The sequence below is a fragment of the Anopheles ziemanni genome, chromosome 3 (genome assembly GCF_943734765.1).
Source record: "Anopheles ziemanni chromosome 3, idAnoZiCoDA_A2_x.2, whole genome shotgun sequence".
NCBI lineage: Eukaryota > Metazoa > Arthropoda > Insecta > Diptera > Culicidae > Anopheles > Anopheles ziemanni.
The window spans coordinates 39,156,445-39,169,437 of NC_080706.1; the positions used below are offsets into that span (position 1 = coordinate 39,156,445).

General features: G+C 40.9%; 1 protein-coding gene across 1 annotated transcript; it reads right to left on the reverse strand.

The window, feature by feature from the left end:
- Positions 1-805: 805 nt before the first annotated feature.
- LOC131288015 (uncharacterized) lies at positions 806-12,993 on the reverse strand. The gene is made up of 3 exons (XM_058317112.1): positions 12,536-12,993; positions 4,043-4,357; positions 806-1,078 (listed from the first exon to the last, which is right to left on the reverse strand). The coding sequence occupies exons 1-3, from the start codon at positions 12,927-12,929 to the stop codon at positions 981-983; spliced, it is 807 nt and encodes a 268-aa protein (XP_058173095.1). The 5' UTR covers positions 12,930-12,993; the 3' UTR covers positions 806-980.

Genomic DNA, 12,993 nt, shown 5'->3' on the forward strand with positions numbered 1-12,993 from the left:
GGCAGAAGGCCGTTACACCGGAGTTACACGTTCACTTATATTGTTCATATTGCATTAAATCACATCACAACGATACTGCTTTCGCTTATCCTTTTCTTTCGCTCTTTTTATCTCCCTCTCTCCGTCTCTACTTTCGTCTGCGACCACTAGATCGGTGCTGATCAACCATTATTTGGAAAATGACCATCGTATCCCCCCGAACACAGTCCTATTTGTTTTCCATCTTGTTGATTTTTTAATCTACCTACCAAAGGAAGCTGTTTATTTTTTCTACATGAAGAGCTTCCTAACTAACCTTTGCAAAATACTGTTTCTCGGGAGGAACTAAAGAAAACTTTGGTTTTGGGATAAAAGGTGAATCGTCAAATCGTCCTAAGCTGTTTGTGGAAGGAAGTGCCTTCCGGAACTGGTATGTGTTTAGACTTGAACGGGAGCTTGTTGCAACGTTTCTATGAAAACGGAGCAAGAAGAAGCGGGTGTGTACGTTTGGGAGAGAAATTAACGAATGAAATGTTTTTCTATACGATCCGATACGACCTATTCTCGAATTTGTTCTTCTAGGTAAAATTGATGTTAAATAACATGGTGTACCAAACAGCATGAAGAATGACACTGGGTAAGGACTAATTAAGCTCAACACAGGCTACCGACAACATACAATCTTTTAACTAAAATGTCCTTCCTGTGCCTTCCTGTTCATTGTCTGTGAAATTCTAACTAGAGAAGATAGTAGAGATTTGGTTGTGATGCGTGGTAAAGAAACGTAAAAGCACAAAGCAATACCCCCGGGTCAGGGGGTACTGCAACGGTGTGGACATCCGATCTGAAAGATCAACGTCCTTTATGGGCATGTGGGAGTGTGCGTTACTAAATTTTCCGTTTTCCCTTTCGTCACGATGAGATAGAAAACAGCTGTTTTACGTCCACTGCTCCCTCCGTGCCACACCTCGTTGTCACATATTGTTTTGGCGTTTCGGTGCTTACGTCCCTCCTGTGGTCGTCTGCGTTTGACCATTGCCCGGTGGTGCTATACTACTACTTAGTACGCCACTTCCATCGGATGGTTTGCCGGCGCATTCTGTGGATGATAGAAACAAAAATGAATAATTATTAAAATGTAGAGAATTACCAACACATTTTGTGCTGTTTGATGGATATTGAAATAAGAGAATTAGGTTAAGAATTGATTGAAACATGTGACAAATATGCCGACTGGAATAAATCGTTTATTATTTTTTTATCAACTTTTTTTTGCTTTTAGTCACCCTTAAACCTCTTTAAATCTCTACTGAGAATTTTTTAAAGAAATTTGTAAATTACAAAAATTGATCTAGAGATGCTCTATGTGTTTTTTTAAATAACAAGAAAAATAAATTTTACCACTATTAAAATGCAAATAACTGGTGGGTTTAAAACATACACATGAATAACATCATAAGAATTTACATAGATAAAACAAATCATGATTATTTCCCATAAATTCGAAAGCCGTTATCAAATAGTACAATCGTGTCAAGTAATTCGTGCACAACATTTTCTTCGATATCCGAAAGTAAACAAAAAAAAAATATCTGCGAGAGAACAGAGTCCCGTAGAAGTAAATCACTGCTGGGAAAAATACTGCAGCAATCGCCTTTGATTAAAGTGAAAGTAAGTTCCTAAGGGCAAGCTGGCGACACAAAGTCGTTTCATCGTCGTTGGCAGAAATCACCATGGCGAAGAAAGTGACGCCTGTCTTTTCTATCGTCATGCCAGTCAGAATTGATCAAGCGAATCATAATTAATGACTCTCTGCCACGGGATTCGAATGCGGAATCCGATTAGGTAATTAGGAGGACTTATAACGGCAGTGAAAAACTAGCAATATTGGCAAAAGGAAAAACATATTTTCAAGCATTACCTCCAATCAAAAGGCTCTCGACTTCTTCGAATAAATTATTGTATCGAACTACGGGAAGGAAAAGCATTTCGTATAATTAAATGCAATTTTCAGAAAAATCAAATCACATATTTGGAGGATGAAAAATTGATTTTTAAATGTCTTCATTTGTTGTTTCTAAAATAGTTATTCTTGCGTTCAGTAGTACGCTTTAAATATGATTTAAATCATACAACGATGTTTTACATTAAATAAGTGCCTTTTTTAGTTTGAATAATTAATGGGTGTAAATAGATTTTTCGATCTGTTCATCGTTCTTTGTAAAGCAATTGTAATGCCTAGTGCTACGTCTTGAGTTATAGAAAAAAAAATCTGCTTCGAAATCTTCTATTTACTGTGTAAGACAGGGATGTCAAACATACGGCCCGCGGGCCACATGCGGCCCGCAAGCACATCGGATCCGGCCCGCGATTTCATCTTATTTATATTCATTTCAACAAAATCAATCTGAGATATTACTTATATCCAACAATCAATAAGTTTTCTGTCTGACCTCTCGAAGTTTGATTTTATAAATCTAGTTTAACAATTCTTATTCAATAGTTAGGGTAGGAAAACTATATAATTTTACTTCTTCCATTAAAATCCGTATGAAATATTCATTTAAACACGTACCTCGTTGTACAAGGACAGATGATATAGTTAAAATGTCTAACATGATATGTCAAAAACGCATTGCTTGTATTGAATATGTGTTAGTATTTCATCACATTATGTTAATCCTATGCTTGATATATAAACTCTTCAACTCTGATTATATACCGGATTTTATATTTTGTTGTGGATCTTAGCAATATTTTTGAAAGGACACAGTAAAATTATCCTTTGTTGTAAAATTTACTCTATTCCAATCTGTTATTCTATAGAATATTTGTTTATCTATAAATTTTGAGATCTAGGCCACTTGAAGCTTCGGGGTCCCTTGCGAGCTCAGGGCCCCCCGCGGCCGCTCAGTCCGCGCACCGTTAAATCCGCCACTGGTGTTCATACAAAACAAACGTCATGAACTACAAGAGTATTCTAAATAAAATAATAGATGTGGTGCAATAAGTTAGCTGTAGTAATAATGCACATTTACTTTTTTTAATTCTTTACCAAAATGCACAATAGTGTTAAAGAAAATTTATCTTTTACTGAAAATTGGAAATTTTATAAGAAGTAATATAATATTTAAAAAATTTGAAGGTGTTTAACACGATTGACTGTTTGGATCAAACCACACTGATAAGAACATATTTTCATCAATCCAATCAATTTTACGTTTTGGCCCGCGAACCTATTTTGGGGCGAAATGTGGCCCGCGAGGTCAAACTAGTTTGACATCACTGGTGTAAGAGAATAGTTTTTGAACGGCAAGTAGATGCATTCTTTGAAGCGCACCAAGTTGAATTGAAGCTGAGAGATTTTTTGCTGCATAACGAACCTAACTTGTGTCTTACGTTTTGTTGGATAACTAACAAACACAATCAGACCAGTCGGAATATATTATTTAAAAAAAAAACTATTAATTTATCATAAGCACAATGGCATAATGCAGGCTGAACTGTACAAACTATCAACATCTAAAATCCATATCAAACGATACCAGTCGACACCGCTGTAAACTACGATTAAACTCAACTTTCCCAGTGCGATCGCGTTTCGAATTCACAGAAACATTGCACAGTCTCATAACGGTTACGATGGGCGTCGTTGCGTTTCACTTGCAGCCACCAGCGACATAAAAGAGCAATTTTCCATCCGATCCGAAGGGGGTGTGCGTACCATGGTGCACTGTGTTTCGATCGAGTTTCATCGGAACATCCGTATTGCACCACGCTGTAGTTGGATACTGGCCCGCTCGCAGGAACAGTTACCCATTACACCTGGCATGTTTCATTATGCAATGGTAAACTTCTCATAATTCAATTTCTATTACGTGTCAACACACCATCAACCAGCCAGCCGCCGCCAGCCCGGATTGTGCACGAAGGAAAACGATATCTCTCAGCAGCATAGCACACATACACACACCGATTGCAGCGCTTGCCTGCGACCAGACTAGTTTAGTTGCAGGACCTTGATATGTTTGCCCGTGACAGCCCCCAGCCCTAGCTCACTCACCCGAGGTAGAGAGGGCTCCTAGCTGTGACGACAGGTCGGCTGTGGTCGTGGTACAGTGCGTCCCGAGGATGTCGGGCAGCGCGTTCCGGCGCCCTATCCGGCCGGTGTTGTAGAACTGATGGTGATACTCGTCCGAGCCGCCCTCTCCGCTACCCTTGCCTCGCTCTCCACATCCGTTGCCACCGGTACCACCACCACCAACGTCAGTGGGAGCGGTTCCTTCCGTGGCGAGCCGTTGCCGAGTCGGGTCATCTGCCCCGGGCGCGTCCGATTCGCGCAGTTTGTCCATGGTCGCTAATTTGATAATTCTTAACACTGGCGTGCGAACCGTGGTGGCGGGTCGTAAAGGCGGTTGTCACACAGTCGACCACCGTGGGTGCAGCAGCGCCGTGGGTGGGTGGTTGTTGAGAACCGATCGTCGTCGGCGGATGATGGACGCAGGACCATAAAAGAGATAGAGAAAATAAAACAGAAAGTTAGAACACTAATAGAGCACGTTAAAATCGACTCCAACGACTTCGATGGAAAGATAATGAAATTAATCAGGCAATGTTAAAGTGCCTCCTTTAGTTAAACTGACCTCAGACTAATCGTCTTATCAGCATCCGTTTCATGGACGCATACAGTGGAACGGAACGCAAAAGGAAAATTCTTCAACACGTCGTCGTAATAAAATAGAATAGAACAGCAAAGTAGTGCATGTATCGCACATTTTGCACCGACGACAAAAGCAAACCAAGGAGAATGAGATTTCACGGTCGGGAGGATGAGCACATTGGCTCAATTAAGCTGTTTGTATCGCGGGTTTGAGAGCACGTTGAACACACTCGGGAAGAAAGGGAAACTACGACGGGCGGTACATTGACTTGACACAAAAGGAACACTTCTGCCAGTTAAATCGCGGGTAAGCTAGCCTACAACAACAAAAGAGGATAAAAGTCTCCAGCCAGGAGAAACTTCCAGCGCCTAGAATAGAGGTCTTTGAGCAGACGAGACAGTACGTAAGTGAAGAATGAAGGATGATGGGGGTAAAATAAAGCTGCTTCCAATGGCGTAAGTGCCGGCGAGATTACACAATTATTTGTCCAAGCGGGTGAATTAGATTTAAGAACCTGTAGGGCACAAAAGAATTGGATGAAGTATAAAACGAGGCTTCGCTTGAACGACACTTAGGAAAGAGTACAATGAAAAACGGGCGCTTGTCGCAATGAGAGCAACACTTAAAAAGAGAATCGATATTTTTTTTTGTTAATGTGAGCTTTAAGTTATTTTGAAACATTTTTTTTTTCTAATATTATATGATTTTTAGGATAAGTTAACTTAAACTGGAAATAATAATTTGCACACTTAAAAGTAACAAAAATAGTAAAGTCACAACGCAGCTCTTGCCAATGATATTTGAAAATCAATAGAATTTAGATGATAAAAAACTACAAAATTACACGGGAAGGAAATGTAAAAATTAGATTTTAGAACTGTATTAAAGCATGCCTTTAAAGGCATGGGTATGGAATTCCATAAGCGTAAATCGCCGTTTAACAAGACAATGCCAAACCGTGTTTGTGTTTTTGTCACATCGCTTATGCTTCTGAGTGTGAATTGATTTGCCGTAGCTTCATGAATTTACTCGCATGAAGGGCACCAGCTTTCATTTCAGTAATGTTACGTGAAACTTGAAATAACTACAACAAATGGCTCGCGAGGCAAGCATCGTAAATAAATGAAATGAAACAAATGGTAGTAATGAAATTTATAAAAAAAAAACCAAGCAGGAAAGATTAACTGCACAGCTCAAATAAAAGTGTAAATACATTCGGTTAGTGTTCGTCTTAAAAACATGCAAAAATGAAAGATTAACAAAAACAATTTCAGTTTTTTACTTTATAGCAACTTTCATCGAAACAGGCTAAACATCTCTATTGACAAAATTAAAAGTAACTTAGTTTTGCAAAATCGTCAATCGTTTCGCAAGCCGTTGAAAGATAAAACCAACCCGCAAACAATTGAACAAATACATGTGTCAATCAAGAGTAACTTTGTTCGAAGAATTCCAGATTTACATATATTTGTTTTTTTAACGAATGGGACACATATGAAAATCGAGAAAGTTTTTAAGGATTTCCCATTTTCCCAAGCTGTTTTACAAAGAAATGTCATGACGTCCGGGGACATCAGCCCCGGAGGATTGTTTTGAATTGATTTAACCATGCGTCACGCTAAATCATTGGCTATGTATATATGGTTTCTCATTGAGTTGCCAGTTGCCAAGCTTGCAAAGTGGGCCCGTAAAAATCCGTGCGAATTTTAGAACTTGTGTCCCATTCGCGGAATCGCATTAGCTCAACGCACGACTGTCGCCAATCACGAACCCGTCAGCTGATGGCGGTTGGCCGAAGTCAAAAATGATGAACTCGATGGTTGTTGTCGATTTTACGGTTGTTGCACCGGTGCCAAACCGTTCCTTTCCAATTTAGTTCAACCACTCGCACCGGCAGTTTCCTTCGTCGGGCGGCCATTCGTGACGTACGCGTTTGTTGGCACCGGTGTACGATAGGCCGATGGAAGCAAGAGCAAACCACCGAGGGTTTGGGGTAAACGTGTCCATCCTTACGAAGTGACACACCACCACCAAAAGCCCAAACGGAAGGTGGCGAAACACGGAAAACTTAAGACCAACACCAACCCTTTTCGAGCCCGTAGGTATTCGGCCTTATGTCACGAAGTGGCACTTCTGGGTAATGATGATTCCGCGAACCCATCGTAAAGACTATAACGAGCCCTTCACCATCCAACGCATTCTAATGAGATGTCCACGGAAGATGAGCTGTACTAGCGTGGGATCAGTGTGTGTTTCTACCGACGCTCTCCGGCAAGTTGTAACATAAGCCTCCACAACTTCTCAGTCCACTCTTTTCTTTATTCTTTTAACTTCTCTACCAACGGTTACGACGTGTAGTTAATCAATAATGACACCTCATAATACTTCCAGTTCTTTCTGCTCCATTTTTGGAAAGTTGGAACAGTCAATTCGGAATTTGTAAAATTATAAATTGAAAGTCCACCGTATTTTTCCATTTTGTAAAGGAAGTTGGTTTTTTTGGGATACGATACGATACATGTTTTAAAACTAGTTGCCACTTTAACACTTACACTTTTTAGTGAAATTACGTGACGTAGATAGTATAAAATTTACTTAAAAACATATCAGCAACTAGTTGAAACAAAAAATGCAACATAGCAAACCTTAAACGAACAAAACATAATTTTAAAAACATTGGCAGTTTGAAATAGTAAGAATATTTCTACTATTTTCCGCTATCGCGATCTATCATATAAAAATCATATTTATTTTCCGAGTTACCGCTCAGGTTAAGAATAGCAAAGTCTCTTAAATAAATGAAAAAAAAAAATCAGTTTAAGAATAGGGTAAAGATAGAACTGAGAGTTTTCCGTATTTTAATAATATTGACATTGTTAAAACCAAAGGAATTACTAAACAAAACCTTAAGCGAATGAAACAATTATTTAAAAAATATAGGCACTTCGAAATAATTTGCATCTTACTTTAGGAAATACACAGTGACGGATGTATCAGTATAACGTACCGTCATAAGAAAATGAAAGTCATCCCATTCGGCTACAGCCAAAAAAAGATACTTTGAAATATCCTAACAATGTGTACCAATCGTGTTAAATTAATCTTTTAAGTTGTAGATTCAAATGAAACACAATTAGAACAACCACCCCATCCGCCCGGTCAGAATTTCTAAAGCGAATAGTGAATTCAGAAGGACAATCTCTCGTTATGCAAGACAGACACAAGGGCCGTTTTGAGCGTTCGGCAAATGCAGCAGAACGTCAACGTCTTCCGCAAACAACACGTACGCCATCCCGATTGACGTCATATCAAATCATTGCCCAAAGTGACGCGATTTGATACGAAGACGATGTCTGCATCGCGTGTGTTTATATGGGACGCACAAATGATAAGAATCACACTCCAGATAACCTGCTCGGTTGCCGGCCGGGGCGATAAGTGGCGACCCCAAGCCCGGACGGGGTCGCCAGGAATTGGACGAAGTAATTGCGAACAGCGACACGCTACGGGCGAAGAAGCAAAGTTCTCGTGGGGTGTTACAACGGGACGGATGGTCACAATTGGGTCCTTTTGTCCGAGTGCTCGAGAGCAGATGAAGTGATTTGGCGAAAAAGGCCACCACTATGAAGTTGCACTTTTCAACCAGTCCAGCAGGAAGAAAAACAGGAAAGACGCAGAAATCCCTTTTGCCAAAAGAAATGCGAAAACATTAGTTTTATCGATCGATGTCGTAAGGATAGAGCGGACACATATTTAATGCTCTTACCTCCAGGTCCTTCAACAATGAAAAGGACACAGCGAACGGGATATTATGGCTTACGGTTGCGAATAAATTGGATTTGGATTGGACATTTTGCCGAACGGGAGGGCGGGGTCCGAACTTTCCACTTCATCCACCTTCCATTGGCTTTCAGTTAGAAATTTTTTGACCTGACAGCTGGATTTTTTCCAATTGAAATACCCACGGCGCAAGATCAACAACTTACTGCCACCATCGGCTATCTAGTTAACGGGTTTTTCCTGGAAAATACACCCCGCTTCACACACATCCAAGCAGCCAACGGTAGTCAAACAAAAAACAAACATTACAGAAAAACCTCAAGGGAAGCGAACGGTACGGGAAGGAATGTGGAAAATGTGATGAAAAAAATTGGCCAAAACCCAATTGCGGTTGTTTGTTCATTCGCTGGATGGAAACGAAGAAGGGCATATCACCCGCTCCCGCCAAGGCACCCACGATTCCACTTCCGTCACATTTTGGCGAAAATTCGGAAGGTTTAAATGTTGTTCTCATCCTTTCGTCGCCATGGCAACGCAGCGCCGGTTCTACGGTGGAACATCGAAGGGAAGGAAAACGAATTCCTTTAAAACTTCCCGACGCCGGCGACGGCCCGAGCCTTTTCAGCATCGGGCGAAAGTCAGAAAGAAAATTACTTTACGTTCCTCATCGCGCCCGGAAGCCCAAGAGTTGTTCGCACACCACCAGCGCCGCTACCGATGGGCAGCGCGAGAAAAAACTGCCCGAAAAGCATAAACAACCCAAAACTGATCCAATCGTGACACAACGTGCCGCGCGCGCAACAAGATATCAATTTTCCTCCAACAAAGATGGCCTCGCTGCGAGCTGCCAGAAGGGAAAACTTATTAAGGATCAAACGGGCATGGCACCGGCCCGGCGGCTCGGCGAACACCCGGCGGGCAGTTTCCGGCAGCATTACTTTGTGCGCGCTTTCCACACCATCATTGTGCTCGCATCGAAGGCGTGTAATTTTAAGGAAAATAACTTCATTCACCACCTCCCAGCCAGCCCCCGTATCTCGACCACCATCATCTTTTCCCAAGTACCTCAATTTTCTTATCACTTTAATTATTATTTAATCGCCGCCGGTTCCGGGAAACCGGGGAGTTGTAAAAAAAAACGACACAACAATACGCATTCCTACGGTCTTCCGTTTTGAAGGCGGTTAACATTTTTATCACCGCCCTGAACATACATATAAACAGCCATTATATTCCCCGAGAGAGTGTCATCGCCGGTTCGCGGGGTTGGTAATTAATTGTCCATCAGGCGCGTCCGTCGGAAACAAAAGTGTTTGTGTGTGTGTGGGATTTTATGGCGCCACTAGCCCGTCATCATCTCCGGTGACGCTGGTGAACGTTTTAATAGGCAACCAAAGGACACTCACGGGAGAAGGGGAAGGGATAGTCCCGGCCAAGGATGAAGCACTCACTTTGGCGTGTCCTTCCCTGCCTGGAACCTGATGCTACAGTGTGTGGTGTGTCATTCATCTGTCATCGGGCATACACACGTGCTCTAGGAAACCGGGAAACCCGACGTTTATGATCTAAGCTCATCAAAGCCACGCGTGGTACCCACGGGAAACACCTCCGAGCGGGAGGAGCTTTTCCTGTGCCTCCATTTAACGCCCCGCAACGGAGCGGTGAGCAACCGGCACAGACTGTAAACTCGCCAATCGCAGTTCCCAGCGAGGCAAACGCAAAAGGCCTCCTAAGTTCCGAAGCCAATGAAAGCGGAAACGAAGCACACACATTAATCATTCATAACACCCGCAACAAAAACAGGAACGGGCCGCGGCTCACATCATCATCCTGAAAGCGTCAATACCGGAGCCGGGGAGCTTCCGGATCTGGTGTGATGGCCGGTTAGCAGCAAACCAAAGGGGCCGGCGTCTTTCGGAGCCAACGTTCTGTATCGTTGTTGTTAGGTGGATGATTGAATGTTTCACCTGGGTTAGCAATAGTAAACTGACTAAGATACAAACCCGTCTAGGGTTGGTCAATGTCGACAATGTCCCAATCAAGATGGAGTAGTATTTGATTATTTACAGATCTTCAACAACATGGTCAGCATCGATTATTAGGGTAAAGCGGGGTAATCTACACCGGTGAGACAAAAGACACACGCATACATAACATTGACAACCTACAATTGAAAAAAAAATCCATTAAAGTAAAACGCTTTAAGTTGAATTTGAAAAATCCAAATTATCATGAGACAACGACACGATCTATCAATTTTCACGACGTGTCTTGTAAAAAGCCCATACAATCAGGTATCAGCCGCGGATAGTACGTACTTCGAGCCGAAGATGGCTCAAATGCAATATTATTCAAACAATACCAGGGCATAAAGCATCGTTGAAAATGAATTTACTCACCTATTACATAGAAGGTTTGGTGTAGTAATAAGAGAGAAGATTCTCTAACAATTCTTCTACTACAAACAAAATCTTAAACCAAATTGAAGCGCTCAAGTTTAAAAAAAAAACATATTTTTTATATGAATGGACCAAATGGCCCAAGTAAACGGCTATATATGTGCAGTCTTGGGTTGTATTAGTTTGGACAGTAAAAGATTCAAAAAGTTTGGCAAGTTTTGCCTACGATTTATACCGGTCCATTCTGGCCACATATGTAAGTCGGTATTTTTCTTTTACTGCTTTTCTCACCACAAATAGTTTATTACTAGTCTCCATTGGGTTGTGAATCTAATTCATTTCAGTATTCGTTCGATAACATATCGAGGTACTTGATGAATGTCTGCATGGATGCAATAGCTCATTTCAACACTGCTCAACGTTCAAACTATAGTAGTGAAATCTAACATGATTTCAGACTTAATTTGCTTTATCCTATTTCTATGTTAATTTCTTAACCTAATACCGTAAAATTCACATAGTTAAGGCTTATATACCTTAACATAAGGAAGGCTCGTAACATAAGGAACATACTCCATAAATTATAGAGTTGTGTAATAGAGATCCTGATTCATGAATGACTCTTTGCTTAGAAATTGACATTCATGAATCTTTAAATGAGAGATTCCCATCGTGATTGTTCGCAAAAACAGACTAGTGAAGCACAAAAAGTCACTGCAATAAAAAGAGCCATAAACAAATTTTGATAATTTTGAAGATTTGTCAAAGAGTCACTAAGATCCATGAAAATGTTGGAAGATCATCAATGTTTTAGGAATCGTATCCTCAAAGATTCATGAATAATTCTGAACGAATTTTCGATGAAAGATCCATAGGAATGAATCTCGTTAAAAGATTCATAAGTCACAACTCTAATAAGTTGTATAATTCAGCTAAAACCATGGATGATGAAACCGGTAACATGAACTTGAATTTGCTTTCAATTAGGTTTCTTTCTTTAAATTACAACACCAAAACTCAAAAAGGCTCCTTATATATGCATCCAACAGAACTTTACCAACAATTAAATTAGTTGCCTGGTTGAATGGTTAAAGTTACTAGAAAAGTATTTTATATGACCTAAAATATTCTACAACTGAAAATGACGAGCATAGTGAAACATTCGGTGGTGTTTTCTTTTTTTCATTTTTTCCAATCTGATGCATTTTTAAAAACGAAATACGAAAGCCAATGTTTCTGCTCTACGGATTCCAAAAAACTCATTTCACAGTAAAACAGTAAAGTAAATCCATCCTGTAGGCGAGGGATTTACTTCGCGTTAGTGATGAACGAGGCTGGAAGGTTATAAAATTGTATATTAGAGGGTTTTCATATCCATGCTTATTAGAGTATTAGAAGCCATTTTGTTGTAAAGGGAGTCCGGCGAAGAATGACTATAGTGAAGAATGTTTTTAAAGTTAGTATGATAGGATTAAATATCTACATTTGTGAAATGAATTTTAAAAAAGAAAACAATTTTAAAATTTGCATGTTGATAAAAGATGTGAATGGTGGATCCACGAAAATCGATTGAAAAGTTATTTTTCGAAACAATTCATTCCGAAGAGCGCTTTTCACACACTGGGAAGATTAGAAAACTTTCAGCAAAACGGGACAAGCATTCCCATGGTTTGTTTGTTTTTAGAACAGTAATCGATCCCGAACCATAAATTATACCTTGGAAGCGCGTAAATCGTGGTATCAACTTGGGTTTAGCGACGACATGTAGCTTCTCCGACTGTTGCTCCGGATGGCGCTGGTTGGATTTGCGGGGCAGCGGTGCACGCTGTTGGTACTGTTCCTTGTCCACGCCACGGCGATGCTGCCTGTCGGGGACCGTCGCTCCGTTGTGGCCACCGTACGCCTCCCGTGGGGACCTGCATAAACGGGTTCCGGCAATGCTTCGATGGGCCCCGGTAGCCATCGGATTCGACACTTCCACCATCGATCGTTGCGATCCGTGCGATTTCATTACGAATTGCGGCTTTCGCCTGTCCTGTTGATATGTATCTAGCCTTTGGTGGACCTTTTCGCAGATTGGAAGCGACCGTACGTTTTGAACAGATAGCATTCGCACGTGTTTTATGCTACAAACAAATCACTTTGGCACACCGATAATACGCTATTTTGAGAAA

What these genes read in the sequence shown, in the direction of transcription:
- LOC131288015 (XM_058317112.1), bottom strand. Translation starts at nt 12,929, where the DNA reads ATGCTATCTGTTCAAAACGTACGGTCGCTTCCAATCTGCGAAAAGGTC. An exon ending in ACGATTTACGCGCTTCCAAG is followed by an intron (nt 4,358 to 12,535) that starts GTATAATTTATG and finishes TTCGCACGCCAG; the next exon opens with TGTTAAGAATTATCAAATTA. An exon ending in AGGAGCCCTCTCTACCTCGG is followed by an intron (nt 1,079 to 4,042) that starts GTGAGTGAGCTA and finishes TATCATCCACAG; the next exon opens with AATGCGCCGGCAAACCATCC.